This window comes from Drosophila melanogaster, chromosome 3L (genome assembly GCF_000001215.4).
Source record: "Drosophila melanogaster chromosome 3L".
Classification (NCBI taxonomy): domain Eukaryota; kingdom Metazoa; phylum Arthropoda; class Insecta; order Diptera; family Drosophilidae; genus Drosophila; species Drosophila melanogaster.
The window spans coordinates 1,388,652-1,403,117 of NT_037436.4; the positions used below are offsets into that span (position 1 = coordinate 1,388,652).

A 14,466-nucleotide genomic window follows, 5' to 3' on the forward strand; every position below is an offset into this window, starting at 1 on the left:
CCGTTGAAAATAATTGACCAAGTTTGTCTGTTTGCGGTTGTGGCATTTAATCTACTTGCAGCTGAAGTTCCAAAAGCGACAACTGAACTGCAGCAGCTGCCATTCCACTGCCTGCCACTTGCAGCAGCAGAGAGGACAAGTCGACAAAAAAGCGTCCAAGTCTCGAGGATTGGACTCCTTCGTGGCACGGCTTCTTGGCCTGCACTTGGCGTAATTGAAATAATTTTAAGTGAAAAATCTGCATTCAAAAAATATTTCAACGCACACACAAATGTCAGCATGAGGAGTCCGAAGAGGAGACAAAATACCAGAAGCAGGACGGGATGGAATGGGATGGGAGTCCAAGTATGGCTGAACAGGAAATTCCCTACCAACTGGTATTGCAAATTCTATTCTCGTCCAAAGTCATAAGGTAAAATGAAGAGGTATTTTTGGCAGAAATCCTTAAATACCATACTAATGATGGAGTAAAATGCCATATCAATGGACTGACCAACTCCACTTGCCAATCCATATGCCTGACCCGATGGGTCAGCGACTTTTGCGAACGCAGAAATTTACATGCGCCAATTTGAGTGGACATGGACACAAAAAAAAAAAAAAAGTCAACAGTTTGCAGCTTTCGCAGTCGCTCGAACATAATCCTGGGCATTAAGGCAAATTGCAGCATCTGTCGAGGAGACAGGGGCGTCGGCTAAGGAAAGGGTGCTCAATTCGGATCGATCACCGGGGCCCACCATAATTTGCTTAATTCGACGCTCAGCCCAAATGCCGACGAGTCCACGGACTCGAAACTGCACTTTTTGTTGGCTTCATGGAGTTCAGCACGCGGCGGCCACTCGTCGTCGATCGACTGATGAGGATGATCCTCCCCACCGCCCAGGAGCGGCGGGTACCTCCTCCTCCTCGGCCAGGTGAGGCGGCTTCTTCAGCGGCAGCCTCAATTTGCCATTGCCTGCCCTCGGGGGCAATTTGGAGTTTGGTTTTTTTCTTCTTCTCTCATCTGTTTTTCGGTTATTTTATCTTTTTTTTTTTGGAACTGCTTTACTTTCGGTGGCTGTAATTTTTGGCCGGGCTTTCAGTGTCCGTCCATTCACCCGGGATACCATCTTCCTGGAACATAGACAAACATAGCACCGAATGCCACTGTTTCCCCCCCCCTGGGGAGCACTTAAATTCGATAAACAAATGGTTGGGAGAATAAAAACAAACATACAATATGCATGTCCTGCCCAATCGATAACAGCTCAAATTTGCAGCATAAATATTTCTAACATTTCTGAGCTACAACATTGTGTGTGCTGCAAACTTTCGGTGTTCATTCATGTATTTCCCATCCCAAGGTCCCATGAATATATCAAAAGTATCTGCATAAAGTCTTGTTTGGCATTTGCCATCAATTCTAATTCATATTCTCATCCGGTTCGGTATGCAAAGCCTTCAGTTACCATGGCAATGGCCAAAAACGGAGTGGAAGTGACAGCAACTCTAGCAGCGATTTCAAATTTGCAGCTCGAGAAATGAAATGAAAGCCATGGGTGGAATGGATGGCAAACTATATAATACAAATACAACATTTTGTAAACTTTTAAGGAAATGGTAAATGTGTTAAATTCAATCTACTGTCTCTAATAAACTTGTAATGCTTAGTTAAGGTTTTTCAGATTCACTATAGTTAGTTAGGAGTTTTGAATGCTTAAAGAGCTGGAAAGATTCTTCCCCCATTGAGGCCACTCTGCATTCCCAGGGGGACCATAAGCTCGAGTTCATTTTATTGGGATCAACCCGATCTCATTGGCATCTCGGGGTAGGAGGGACTCATTAAATCTCAACTCGCCGCTGGCTCATAATTCAGCTCAATATAAATCTGTTAACAAAACGCTTAATCCGCTTTGTGCGCTTTATTTATAGCCATTTGATGGCGCATTATCGCATCAGGCACATGGCACCCGTCAGGGGTCGCGTCTGCCCCTCCTCGGATCCTCCAGCTGGCGCGCCTCATAATTGGATTCGTCACAGCAGCACCCTCCTCCCCCATCGAACCCTGCAGCCGTCGGATCCCATGGACGGGGCCATAAATCGCGGGCTGCTTGAAATGCAAATTTTCGGGACTGCAGCTTGTTGAAGTCGCCGTTTGGTCGAGTATCATCGGCAGGGCATCAAAGTGGCAGCAAATGTTGCGCCGGCTGCTGTGCTCCGTCTGCTGCCCAATTAACGCCATCGGAAAGCTGGAAAGGAGTCGGGACTCGGTGAAGCGGAGGAGCGGAGGAGCAGCGGCAATCAGAGATCACTTGAACACCTCGCAATTAAGGACGGCTCGGCAAAAGTGCGTGGCTCAGCTGCGGGTGGAGTAAGAACAAGAAGTACAACACGATGCCATGTTCCGTGCTCCGCACTGGCCGACTTGTCGATGGCCAACAAAGGATAATCCAGACTGCACCCACTTTGGCCACCGAAAGTCACTGGCGGTGTCAGTGGACAAACATGATTAGCAGCCAGGAAAGAACATCCCACGCGGAAAAGTAGGCGATGGTAACCGAACTTTCAATTCCCTGACTCATCCACATAAAGTTGGTAATAGAAGAGGAAACAAAAGTGAAGTGAAACAGATCATTTTCTCTATTAAGTAATGATTGTTTTGATATTGAAAGTGCAACAACTGCAGCTCATCCTGTTAGTGAATTAACCCAACTATTTAGACCAAAACAATCGCGATGTGAATTAAGTGGTTTGTTGGCACGGTAATTATTCTGGGATTCTGGCCAGGAACAGGCGACGCGCTTGTTGTGCCCCCGATGCGCATCTAATGCGACCCGAAATCCTGCTGCCAATTGGGATTCGCTTTGCATTAATTAAGCGCACTTAAGTGGCCCAGTACCTGTGTTAGCGTTCCATGTTCCATGATTGTCTCCCGGACCGGGCCAATTAACTTTCGCCCAGCGGAATGAGCAGAGCAGGTCCTGGATTCCCGCCTCCTAAGGCAATCCGCAATCAATTAGTGCCGCCCTGCGCTGCTGTCTCCTCCTGGAAAAGTAGGGGGCAACACTTAGGGAAAAAAACATCAATGCGGGAAATGAATATCGTTGCGAAGAGTGGCAATAAATTATGTCTGCGGTGGCGTCCGCCAGTTGATTGAAATCCTCCCAACTTCGTCTGATCGGAATCGGTCGGAATTAAGTTCTGTTAACTCGGCTAAAGCAACAATCGCTGAAATGGACGCAGACGGCTTCAGGTATGCAAAAGAGCAATATTTCAGAAAATGATGAGTTGCAGATGACGCTGCCGGAGGACCGCAGCATCAACAGATGCGCAATATTCACAGTCCTCACTGGTCTGGATGAAACCACAGTCCAGAGCAAGGGAAACCAGTCTGCAAATAGACACAGCAAACTTCACAAAACTTCCGACGGGCAAAACAATCTTGGCAGGTGCACAGTGGTGGAGCTAGAACTGGATACTAAGTACCTACAAGATCCATAAAAATGATTCAAAATAATATATTTTGAATATAAGACAATATTGCGAGTGTTATTTTGTGAATATAAATATGAATAGTTTGTCTTAAGCAAGTAAACCAAAACATGCCTCGAAACCTAAACCAATGCCTTTCCGTTTTCGGTCCCACAGTTCGCTGTGACTCATCTGTCTTGGTCTGTGGGTTGGGGTTCCAACTCCTGGCCTCCAGTCTCGCCTCCTCCTTCATGTGCACCTCCATCTCGACTGCTGTTGGTGCATTGTTTACTCCGCACAGACCAAAACAAAAATGCAGCCATGGACTGGCCCAGACATCCGAGTTCGAGTCCGAGAAACTCGAGGCGAGGAGGAGCTGCGGTCTGTTGCGGTTTATCTGGTTGCGGGGAGCGAAGCTAAATTTTATGGATTTATTGAAAATTGAACGCACTTGAACTGCTGCAAAAGGGGGAAAGATGCTGGGCTGGGCTGCATCTGCCCGCCTGCCTGTCTGCGAAAGAGGCTTGTTTGGAAAACAAATAGACGAACTCCGCCAGGAGGAGCTGCCTCGCCCACAAGACAGGAGCGGAATTGGCCAAAACGGGTGCATAGATGAGTCTTGAATACAAAATGATATACTTTTGTTTATTGTTCAAGCCAAACCGCACCTGTGTTTGGAAAACTTGCGACTGCCACGCGATCGTTGCATATTGCATTTTGTTTGTTTGGTTTTTGGTTTGGCTTGCCTCAAGTTTTTGGTGTTTTGTTTATGGAAACGCGTGCGGTCAACAACAGCAGCAATATTGAGACGGAAAAATTAAAACATGAAAATATGATCAAGATTGGCTATTGCTGAATTGAGTGCAACACTATATAGATTTCGGAATGTTTTCAGTATGTTTCAAAAATTACCATACCATTGCTCCAACAAAAGGAGCTAAAGTCGTAGATCAGCAGGCGACAGGCTAGGAATAATGTGATGCATTCCCAGCTAAATTGGCGCCTGGATGAGAACAAGTTTGGCGTTCAAGTTGGGCCGGTTCCCAATGTGATTTAGTTGATCTTGGCTGCCCTCAGATCCTCCTCATGCGGAGATCCTACACACTCCTCCGTGGTCGCCCGCCCACACAGTTTCCCAGGATGTCGTGGCGTCGTGGAATGCGAGTGCAGCCACGTGGGCAGTCTTCACTGTACTGGCAAACACCACCTCTATTTCTGGGTTTTCCCACTCCGTTCCTATCTATCTATCATGCACTCGATGTGTGACAACAAACCAAACACTTTGCGAATCGTTTTCATCTGCTCGAAAATAAACCAAATTCCAAGAAACATTCGCTCTTTGTCTTGTGAATTGTGAAAAACGTACGACAGCTCTTTGGGTTTCTTTTGGCTCGGAAAACGAATTGAAAAGCGCCCACGCAAAAATGGGGTGACCAATTGGCGCCTGGCGACGGCACTCGAAACGATTTAAATCCAGAAACCTGGGGTAGCATTGTCGCCAACTACCAGGCAAGACCAAACCAAACCAAACCAGACAGGTGGCCATCATGCGGAGAGCGACTACCTAAAGTGTCCCATAAATTCATTAATTTGTCGCGCTTTTTTCACACTAACCAGCACTCGCCGTAAAATATTTGTCAGCTTTACGATGGCTTTAATTCTAGCGTCGACGCATTAAAAACTAATGCGGGGAAATTAATACGAATAAATTCGGAGAATTGTGAAAAACGACGGGGGCTGAGCGGATTGGGTGGGTAGGTGCAACCAGCACCTCATCCTCATGAATGTTGTTATGGATGTTTGGGCATTTAAATTTAGCAGGCAAAACGACGAGGCGACGATCAGCCCACTGAACGAGAATCGGAATCGGAATCAAAATCAGAATCAGACGAGAATGAATCAGCCCGAAATAGAAACTAAGTAGTAGAGTGAGGGGGGCACAAAGAATAGCATGATATTTATGGGAATACCCTGGTCATTGGGGGTATGATCTATATGAGCAATGAATGAATGAATATGTTCATAAAATCAATCCCACAATCTCACAACACTCATTGACTACAAACTACTGCCAATAATTTGCTAGCAAATGCATTTCATAAAATCAATTACCTCTTAATATACATTTTAACATTTCCATGCAGATAATACACTTTTCATACTATTACGTTTTAATGTGAATAATTAGTTCGTTTGAATATGAAACATCTCTTAAATGATAATCTGCTTAAATTGTGCAAAATCATACAATTGTATTGTATTTGATGTTTTTGCAGAGCACTCAAACTGCTCAGCTCATTAAGCCAAAAATAAATCTTGTTTTATATATACAAAATCGTACGATATCTCGGACAGATGCTATCTGCTATCTGTCCACCACCCCCACTTTTGGCCAATCTATTTTGGTGGCCCGTGCGACAAAAGCCAAAACCGAAACGATTTGCAAATGTTTGGACCAGTCTCTTTTTTTTTTTTGTCTGTTACGATTAGATGGGCACCCTATTTAGTCCATCGCGCAGTCCGTCAATCAGTCAGTCAGTCAGTCAATCAGCAGCCCACGCTCTCGAACATTTCTTGGCCAGTTTGTCACTTGGCTGTCCCATTAGCCGCCACACTTTGGGTCAGCGGCCCATAACGGAGTCTTAAGATTTGTGGGTGGGCGTGGGGCGTAATCCCACCTTTTAGGGCCTAAGCCTAAGCAGCTTCTTTTTGCGCGCCTGCAAATTTATGCAAATTGCTGATTGAATTCCAAAATTTCGAACTCGAAATTCTGGCGTCGACAAATATGGCAACACGCCTCTTGCCTACGAAATTAATTCGGTCCGCGAGTCGCCAAAGATAGCGAGCAAACGCGACAGCGGAGACGCCATGAATCAAATATTGTATAAATCGTATCAAGATCTTGGCGAGAGTCAAGGTCTTTGCGTCGTGGCCACGGCCCACATCTTGACTCCGATCCGCGGTGGAGCACGCCTAGGTAGTCCGCCGGCATAATTAACATGCGCCAGAGATGCCAACGACTTGTCAGTTGGGGAATACAAAAAAAAAAACAAAACAGCGAACAAAGGCAAATTCCTCGCTGGTGGGTGTCTTCTTCACATAATCTCCAGCCATGGATGCCCACTTTTCGATCGCTTCCAATGGGTATTTCGTATTTCAGTTTCTAGTTTCGCTGCACTTGCCCCATGCAGTGGTTACAAATCTAGAAAAGATTTTATAATTTCTGCAGTATTTATGGATGTTTCATTGATCTGCGGCAAACGTAAACATTGAAGCAAAGGAACACTGCTGGCATCATTGTATCGTACTTTCACTACTCTTCTAGGAACAAGCCTACGTGACATCATTTTTTTTGCATACTAATCCCCAACTTCTTAATGAGATTCTTTCACATGCTGCGAACTAAAAAAAACGATCCATTTATCGCCGGCTTTCCCCATCTGCGGTAGCTGAAAACCTCGTTTAGGAGCAAATAAAAAAATAACAAAAAAAACTCTCTAATTGCCGACCTTTTCGCAGACGAACTTTCCTCATAATCGCGTCTGGCTGTCGTGTCCAGTCTTTTGGCCATTTCATTTGGCCCGTTGCAGAAACCGCTCACTTTCGGTTAACAAATCTCCGGCTGACCTCGATGCAGGCCACACACGTAAAAGGGCTGGGAAAAATAGAATGAACTTCTGCGCTTTTCATTAATAAAGTGCCGCTGTCTGCCCATTCCGTCCGTTCGTTCGTCCGTCCGTCTGTGCCAGTAACACATATATTACATAGTAAAAGACCAGGCCAACGGGCAAGTAATCAAGCGAGTTGTGTACCAAGAGTTACGCGGAGTAACCAGTTACGTTTTATGACCTGGTCGCTCCGTAGATGGCCAGCAGTGCGGGCGGCTAATGAAAAGAAATGAACTTACAAGATGGACTGTGACTGTGAGGAAGTTCTTGAAACGTGAAAAGATTGGGCAACATTGCAGCTCTGGCTATGATTTTCCCGCACTTTATGGGCCGCATTTCCCCGAAAACGCAGCAAGTCCAAGAGCAATAACTATGGCATGGCTGTCACTTGTGTCGCTTCATTGCGGAAACCATTCAAACGAAATTTCCCTCATCGCGCGACAAATTTCGGGGACACCCAAGTGGAGAGGAAGTGGAATCCGACTCTAAACGGCGATTACCGGCGGGTTCAGGTGATGAGAGAACCGAAATAACGCTATTTTACGACTGCTACATGTGGAAGCCCTGAATTTATGTGGAAATAAAGCACGACATATCACACACACATCACGAACAGATAGCAACAAATACATATGACCAACGACAGTTTATTAATTATGATGAAATGCCCCGTGCTCCACTAATCCCTTCCAGCGAGCAGTGGCGCCACGGGGCTTAAGCTCCCAAAATCCCCGGGTGGAAATTCAGGAAATGTTTGCCCAGCACCATCGACAAGCTAAAGGCGGAAATTGATTTATAGTGCTAAGCCTAAAGGCTATCCCATTGGATCAGCACTCGGGAAAATCAACAGCAGAAGTTGCACTAAATGTTCTATACTCTAGGAAATTCGTGTCACTTCGTAGAGCTTTTCAACTAAGGCTCATAAGTTTTTTTTCACAGTGCATGCGGATGAGCCGCGACAGATCTTTCAAGAAGTGCACCCAATACATTTCCGCCCTGGGACAACTTCAATATTCTATTATTCTATTCTATTCTATTCTATTCTATTCTATCCTCATCCTATATCCTATATATCTATCCTACAGCTGATAAGCAGCGCCAATTGCTGCGATGCGGCTGATGCCTCAGAACATCCCACATCCCACGAGGCCAGACGAAAATAGCAAGGAAAGCCACGGCACGGCCAATAAACCTCAAATTATATGTGCTATATGTGCTTTATATTTATATATAGAACAAAACGAACAGAATAGAATAGAGGCGACACATTAAAACAAATTGAAATTACCAAATGCATCTATGAAATTTATCGCACGACAGCCAGACTGACTAAAAAGACACAATGGAGCTGAAGGGACGCAACGGCGAGGAATTAATTTATGGACATCAATCTCAATACCGCAGTTTCTAACAAAAGAGCCCATTGCCCCCGATAATCCCCCTTCACCAACGCTCAGTTCCACCCAAAATTTGTATGTTTGTTGTTTCGGGTTGGGAATTTATTTTTAATATTTTTTCGTAGCAATTTTTCGTCTGCATTCGCCGCCTGTTGCCATTGTGGGCGGCCAAACCCGATTCGAAAACATAATAAATTAAGAATATTTATTTGTTTGCGGTAATTGCGCGAATAATTGATGATTATGTGCCTCATTCGCAGCCACTGGAGTCCGTCGGGTCGTGGGCATCGGCGAATGCAACTGCCAGTGTGCCGAGTGTTGAATGGTTTTTAATTAATTCGGAAAAAGGGTTACATGAAGTTGACCTCTCATCACAGTAAATCTGAAAAGCTGCGTGGGTGCTTTAGTAATTTAGTATTCATTGCTGACATCGGTCAAGAATGATGAAGAAGAACAGCAACCAGGATGAACGAATTCCTTGGGTTCTCGAGAAACATTCGAAGGGAATTCTGTCGATCTGCTATCACATCCCATATTGTCTAGTGGTTAGGATATCCGGCTCTCACCCGGAAGGCCCGGGTTCAATTCCCGGTATGGGAATATGGTGAAGAAATATTCTTTTTAGAAATTTTCACTTTAATTATATTTATTTATTGGTCTATTTGTAGATCAAGAACAAAAAGGTAAAGCTTTATTCTTGATGAAAATTTGTAATTTTTTAATTATCAATTATCGTTAACCAACACTGAATGCAAGAATGTCATATCCCATATTGTCTAGTGGTTAGGATATCCGGCTCTCACCCGGAAGGCCCGGGTTCAATTCCCGGTATGGGAATATGGTAAAGAAATCTTCTTTTTAGAAATTTTCACTTTAATTATATTTATTTATTGGTCTATTTGTAGATCAAGAACAAAAAGGTAAAGCTTTATTCTTGATGAAAATTTGTAATTTTTTAATTATCAATTATCGTTAACCAACACTGAATGCAAGAATGTCATATCCCATATTGTCTAGTGGTTAGGATATCCGGCTCTCACCCGGAAGGCCCGGGTTCAATTCCCGGTATGGGAATATGGTAAAGAAATCTTCTTTTTAGAAATTTTCACTTTAATTATATTTATTTATTGGTCTATTTGTAGATCAAGAACAAAAAGGTAAAGCTTTATTCTTGATGAAAATTTGTAATTTTTTAATTATCAATTATCGTTAACCAACACTGAATGCAAGAATGTCATATCCCATATTGTCTAGTGGTTAGGATATCCGGCTCTCACCCGGAAGGCCCGGGTTCAATTCCCGGTATGGGAAATGTGGTTGAATTGTTTTTTCTTTTTCGAAATTATTTTAAAAATTCAATGTTGTACAAAATATAATCTCTATGACTTATCTGTCTCATACTTTTTCGTAAAATAAATAAAATTTGTTAAATTGATTATGGATGACAAAAATAAGGTATGGGATCATACGTACAGGCGAAAGAATGCAATAGTAAGCTCGGAGGAAGAGACGGATAATTTCACTGGAAAACGTATTAGCTACTTGTACAAAAATCATCGCAACTTTGATCTGGACCGGACCGAGCATGGGAAATACCGGGATTCCATCAGTGAAGGAGATGCGCCCATCTATCCGCTAAACTCGTCGAGAGATCCCGAGGATCCTGAGCCAGAAGACGACCCTGAAGATCGATGCCAAAAATCACCTACAGAATGTCGATGCAACGCATTGCTTTACGTTATCGGAGGATACATTGTCGGACTACTAATGGTACTAATATGGTACTATAGGAATCCCCAAGAGGCTTGCAAAGATCTGAATGGAAAATGGATTTTCATCGTTTTGCTTTCCTTTCTACTTATTATATTGGTTCGACGACGTCCAGCAAGGTGTGTTGGATTTGGAAAGAACTTTAAACTTTTTATTACTCCTTTAACAGGTGCATTGCAGTGTTATGCCTATCAAGCTTATCAAGCAATCAGTTTCGGATAGCGGTTATTGCATTATGTTTCTTGTTGGCATTTTCGGGGCCTGTAAAAAATATAATCCACAACACGTGTATTTTGGCCAACACTCTCACCTGTGAACAAAACGTACTCATCCAGGCTCTAATGCTTATGCAACGAATTATAAATGATCCTTCACATTCAGTGGAGGAGGCATTCAAGACAACTTTGGCCGAAGTTTCCCGGCTCATGAATAAATTGGACAAACTTTTGCTAAATCTGGAGAGACCCATTGCTCAAATACGTTTGTAATGAATAGTTTTGTTAGCTCGTTTAAGGTAACTTGTCATCCGCAGATGCAACTTTTAAGACCTGCACCGATTGGTTATTCTTACAGAAGGATCACTATGACTACAAGATGGGTTCTCCCTATAATCGCTGTTTGAAGGCTGGTAACTTGAGTATTGCGCATTGCAAGCGTGAATTCGGCGAAGGGCAAAAAGAGTGCTGTAAACTTGAACTATTTCTTTGGTTCTGTAATAGTCTCAAGACGTATACAACTTTTTTCGATGATAATATTCAATGGTCCCAGATGGTCATAAAGGATATATTTCAACGTGCGTTAAAGATACTTTAATGTTTTAGCTTAATTACAGCTTTAAATTTATCATAGGTTTGCAGTTATGCTTTGTAAAAATACGTTTTATTTTCATAACCACCATTAGTTTTGATCACAGCTTGAAGTTTAATTCAACAGGTGCATTTTCCTCTAACATAGACCAAATAGACGAACAGGATGTAAAAGAGGAATTTGAGGCACAGAGACACAAGTTACATTTCGTGTACCTATGGCTCAATTTGATTATCTTTATACTGCTGCTCACCATTATTTATAAATCTCTTTGCTTTTGGTTTCGCTACCTAACCGATAACGACTTTGAAAACTTCTATATAACAGAGGCCTTCGAGGACTACGATGACCAGTACTATCAGATCATGGGTTTAAGAGTCCTGCCCTTAAGCAATTGCGAAGATAACAAATTTGTGAAGGTAAGTTTTGAATTTAGCTTAACAAACATACATCTACTATTTAGATCTTTAGATAAGCTCAATGAGACTTCTGGCCAAAGAATTCGATACTATATATCGTTCAGCGATGTTTTTGGTGATCACAGGTATACAGCTTTTATGCATCTGCTTTGTGGATTACAGTCTTTATAGTTTGCTAACTTTAATGTCCTATCACGGACATATGATTGAAGATGTTAAACGTAAGATTTAATCTCAGATAAATATTTACTTTAAATTTGTACATTCCAGCTCCTTCTTATACGAAAATTGTTATTAACGGCGGAGGTAAAATTGGCGATATGCTACGAGATCTGGTTCAGGCATTTGAGCCAAGAACTTTCAAGATGAATACTCAAAGGTGTCTACCGATCCCAGGGTATCCAAAATACCTCCGATATGTGTGGATCTTATTGCTATATTTGCTGGCCTGGTTCCTGGTTTTTTGGGAGCCATACGGCCTCCGACAAAGACACCGTGTTATGATGTACTTTTATCCAGAGGAATCAAGGCGCAGATCTCACGATTTGCACGATACCATATTAATAAATAGAAGTGAGACATTTTCAGAAAAACATTCATGTCAAACATGTACATGTATTGAAAATTGTTTTCTAGAACATTTTTTTAAAGCCAGATGTATGGAAGCACGTCTATTAAACGCCTTTGAAAGCACCCAGGAATTTAAGTCATGCGCCACGTGGTTTAATTCTCGACTAAACTGGTATGCTCTAACCTTATATTTGAATAGATTTAAACATAACCCACATTGCAGGTGCCTCAGTTGTTTTACAGTATCTTTTATTGGTCGATGTTGTACCCTGTGCAATAAACCATTGAACAAGTGAGTAGATGAATCTTTTTAATAATGTACTCTAATTATTATCGGCCTGTTCAGATGTGACAATGTTCCCTGTGGCTGGCCAAACTGCAGAGGTATCTACTGTAAAATGTGCTTTCAGGAGAGCAACAATAAATGTGTTTTATGCTGCCTGGAAATTGACGATGAACTCTTAGAACCTGGGTAAATTAGCTAAATGTTTGTAACCTTAAAACAAGTTTTTAATATTGATTTCATATTTAGGAACTCTTCGGGAAATTCGGAAGCTGATTTCTGCATCACTGATAACAATTATCCCCAACCGCGAGATAAGATAACATAGGGATTCCAGTCTGCAGTCATTTGAAGAATAAATAAATATTTATTTGGGATTTCTTGTAAAACTATAACAATTATAGTTGGCTGACACGACACCAAGTCCCATATTGTCTAGTGGTTAGGATATCCGGCTCTCACCCGGAAGGCCCGGGTTCAATTCCCGGTATGGGAAACTACTGTGGAGACATTTTTTTCTCAACTCATCCATACTTGTATTTTTGGCAAACAGCATGCAAAATTTTTTCATAACAAATACAAGTTTTCACTAAACTTACGTAAAGCATTTTTCTATTGACTCACAAATATGTAGCCAAACTTGTTATGGAGGTAAAAAAAAATTAGTAACAAAAGCTATAAATAGAACGCCCATCTTACGTTCTCTTTTTAGCCGCAACGAGTTGCTTCGCTTGTATACACTTTTTCGCCGCGACGAATCGCAAGTCCCATATTGTCTAGTGGTTAGGATATCCGGCTCTCACCCGGAAGGCCCGGGTTCAATTCCCGGTATGGGAAACTTATGTGGATTTATTTTTTTTTTAAGAGCTATTGTGGGTTAGAAAAAAGTTTACTTCAAATAATCGCCTGTATCCTTTAAATTATTCGCCTCTCCTATTCGTCGAATTCCAATAGGTTCACAAACCTATTTTTTTATTGACTGCCCCAAAGTTTTCTTTTAATTTGCTAAGGAATAAATTGTTCTTTCTTATTATTATAATCTCTACTAAATTCACTCGAATTCCCCAGCTCAGCGTTTTTCCCCATTCTCTCTGAGTAATTTTCTATCCCATTACCTAATTTCCTCTTCCTCAATGGTCAAGGACCCTTCTCCTTTAATCCAAATAACTTTCAGCATAATTTTCTAATTCAATCGGTGGTCCTTCCTGGCAAAACAAACCCGAAGTTCCGTGTTTTTCTGGGCGAAGGCAGATGGGCTAACCTGCGGGTCTGAGTTACGAGACACTTTCGAAACGGACAGATTTTACGAGCAGCCTGCCAACTGGAAGTAAACTACAAATGTTTACACAACCGGAGGGAAGGACGCAGGACTAGGAGGCGGTGGAGGAGGCGGGAGCGGGCCTGGTAAAGTTGGAGCAAAAATTGAAAAACTTTTACCATAGCCTTGTTTTTTTTATGATGATGACGACGACGACTGCCGCTCGATGAAAACGCCTATTTTCGGCAGGGCGGTGCACACTTGCCACGCCTCCTCGACGCCCCTTGCGGAAGTAGGACAGATAAATATAAAATTCGGCGAAAAGTTTTCCACACGTCTGGCTGATTTTCCTGGTTCCCACTTTCTAGCAATTTAAAGAGCTTTCTGTACCAACTACTTAAGCTTAAGATACAAATGTATCTCTGTCTTTCAAACTCAACTGCATGCGTAAGACTGAAGGAAACGGAACTGAATGCTGCGGAACTCGCATTTCCATCCTTATAATTCTAATTGTGCGGAAAATTGTCGTAAAATAGGTCGCTAAATGCAAGTGTCAGACACTCTCGTCTTGCACAAATATTTAAGCGATTGAGAATTTCTGCTTTAATAGCGGGGAATAGAAGTTCGGATTTCTCTCAATCGTACCCCTTTGCGGTTAGATTCTCAGCTTAATCAGGACTCTCTCATCGGATGGGTTCTCGCATTACACGCGGTTGGCTTTTCCCCTCGACTATTTTCCAGCTTTTCCTGTGGTTTGGCAATTTTGTTAAAGATACAAAGCGCCGATACGAAACAATGAGATGTGTGCGAGCCGTGAGGTGAGAACAAAGCGTTCGCAACCACA

General features: G+C 42.5%; 2 protein-coding genes and 6 non-coding genes across 9 annotated transcripts in view; 7 read left to right on the forward strand and 1 right to left on the reverse strand.

The window, feature by feature from the left end:
* Positions 1–14,466, reverse strand: part of Ptp61F (Protein tyrosine phosphatase 61F) — a 132,765-nt gene that overhangs the window by 46,159 nt on the left and 72,140 nt on the right. The window lies entirely within an intron of this gene.
* On the forward strand, positions 9,044–9,115 carry tRNA:Glu-CTC-3-4 (transfer RNA:Glutamic acid-CTC 3-4). The gene has a single exon. It is a non-coding gene; the product is annotated as a tRNA-Glu (tRNA).
* tRNA:Glu-CTC-3-5 (transfer RNA:Glutamic acid-CTC 3-5) lies at positions 9,281–9,352 on the forward strand. The gene has a single exon. It is a non-coding gene; the product is annotated as a tRNA-Glu (tRNA).
* Positions 9,518–9,589, forward strand: tRNA:Glu-CTC-3-6 (transfer RNA:Glutamic acid-CTC 3-6). Its single transcript has one exon. It is a non-coding gene; the product is annotated as a tRNA-Glu (tRNA).
* Positions 9,755–9,826, forward strand: tRNA:Glu-CTC-3-7 (transfer RNA:Glutamic acid-CTC 3-7). Its single transcript has one exon. It is a non-coding gene; the product is annotated as a tRNA-Glu (tRNA).
* CG32320 (uncharacterized protein) lies at positions 9,935–12,961 on the forward strand. Its single transcript, NM_001104002.3, has 9 exons — positions 9,935–10,404; positions 10,455–10,765; positions 10,818–11,078; positions 11,135–11,511; positions 11,564–11,732; positions 11,782–12,084; positions 12,148–12,373; positions 12,428–12,553; positions 12,614–12,961. Exons 1-9 carry the CDS (start codon positions 9,953–9,955, stop codon positions 12,690–12,692), a joined length of 2,304 nt encoding a protein of 767 aa, NP_001097472.3. The 5' UTR covers positions 9,935–9,952; the 3' UTR covers positions 12,693–12,961.
* Positions 12,789–12,860, forward strand: tRNA:Glu-CTC-3-8 (transfer RNA:Glutamic acid-CTC 3-8). The gene has a single exon. It is a non-coding gene; the product is annotated as a tRNA-Glu (tRNA).
* On the forward strand, positions 13,130–13,201 carry tRNA:Glu-CTC-3-9 (transfer RNA:Glutamic acid-CTC 3-9). Its single transcript has one exon. It is a non-coding gene; the product is annotated as a tRNA-Glu (tRNA).

Bases quoted from the DNA above. Each gene is read 5' to 3' on its own strand.
- CG32320 (NM_001104002.3), top strand. From the start codon at position 9,953: ATGGATGACAAAAATAAGGTATGGGATCATACGTACAGGCGAAAGAAT. The intron at 12,085-12,147 runs GTGAGACATTTT...ATTGTTTTCTAG, and splicing joins TACCATATTAATAAATAGAA to AACATTTTTTTAAAGCCAGA. The intron at 12,554-12,613 runs GTAAATTAGCTA...TTTCATATTTAG, and splicing joins GATGAACTCTTAGAACCTGG to GAACTCTTCGGGAAATTCGG.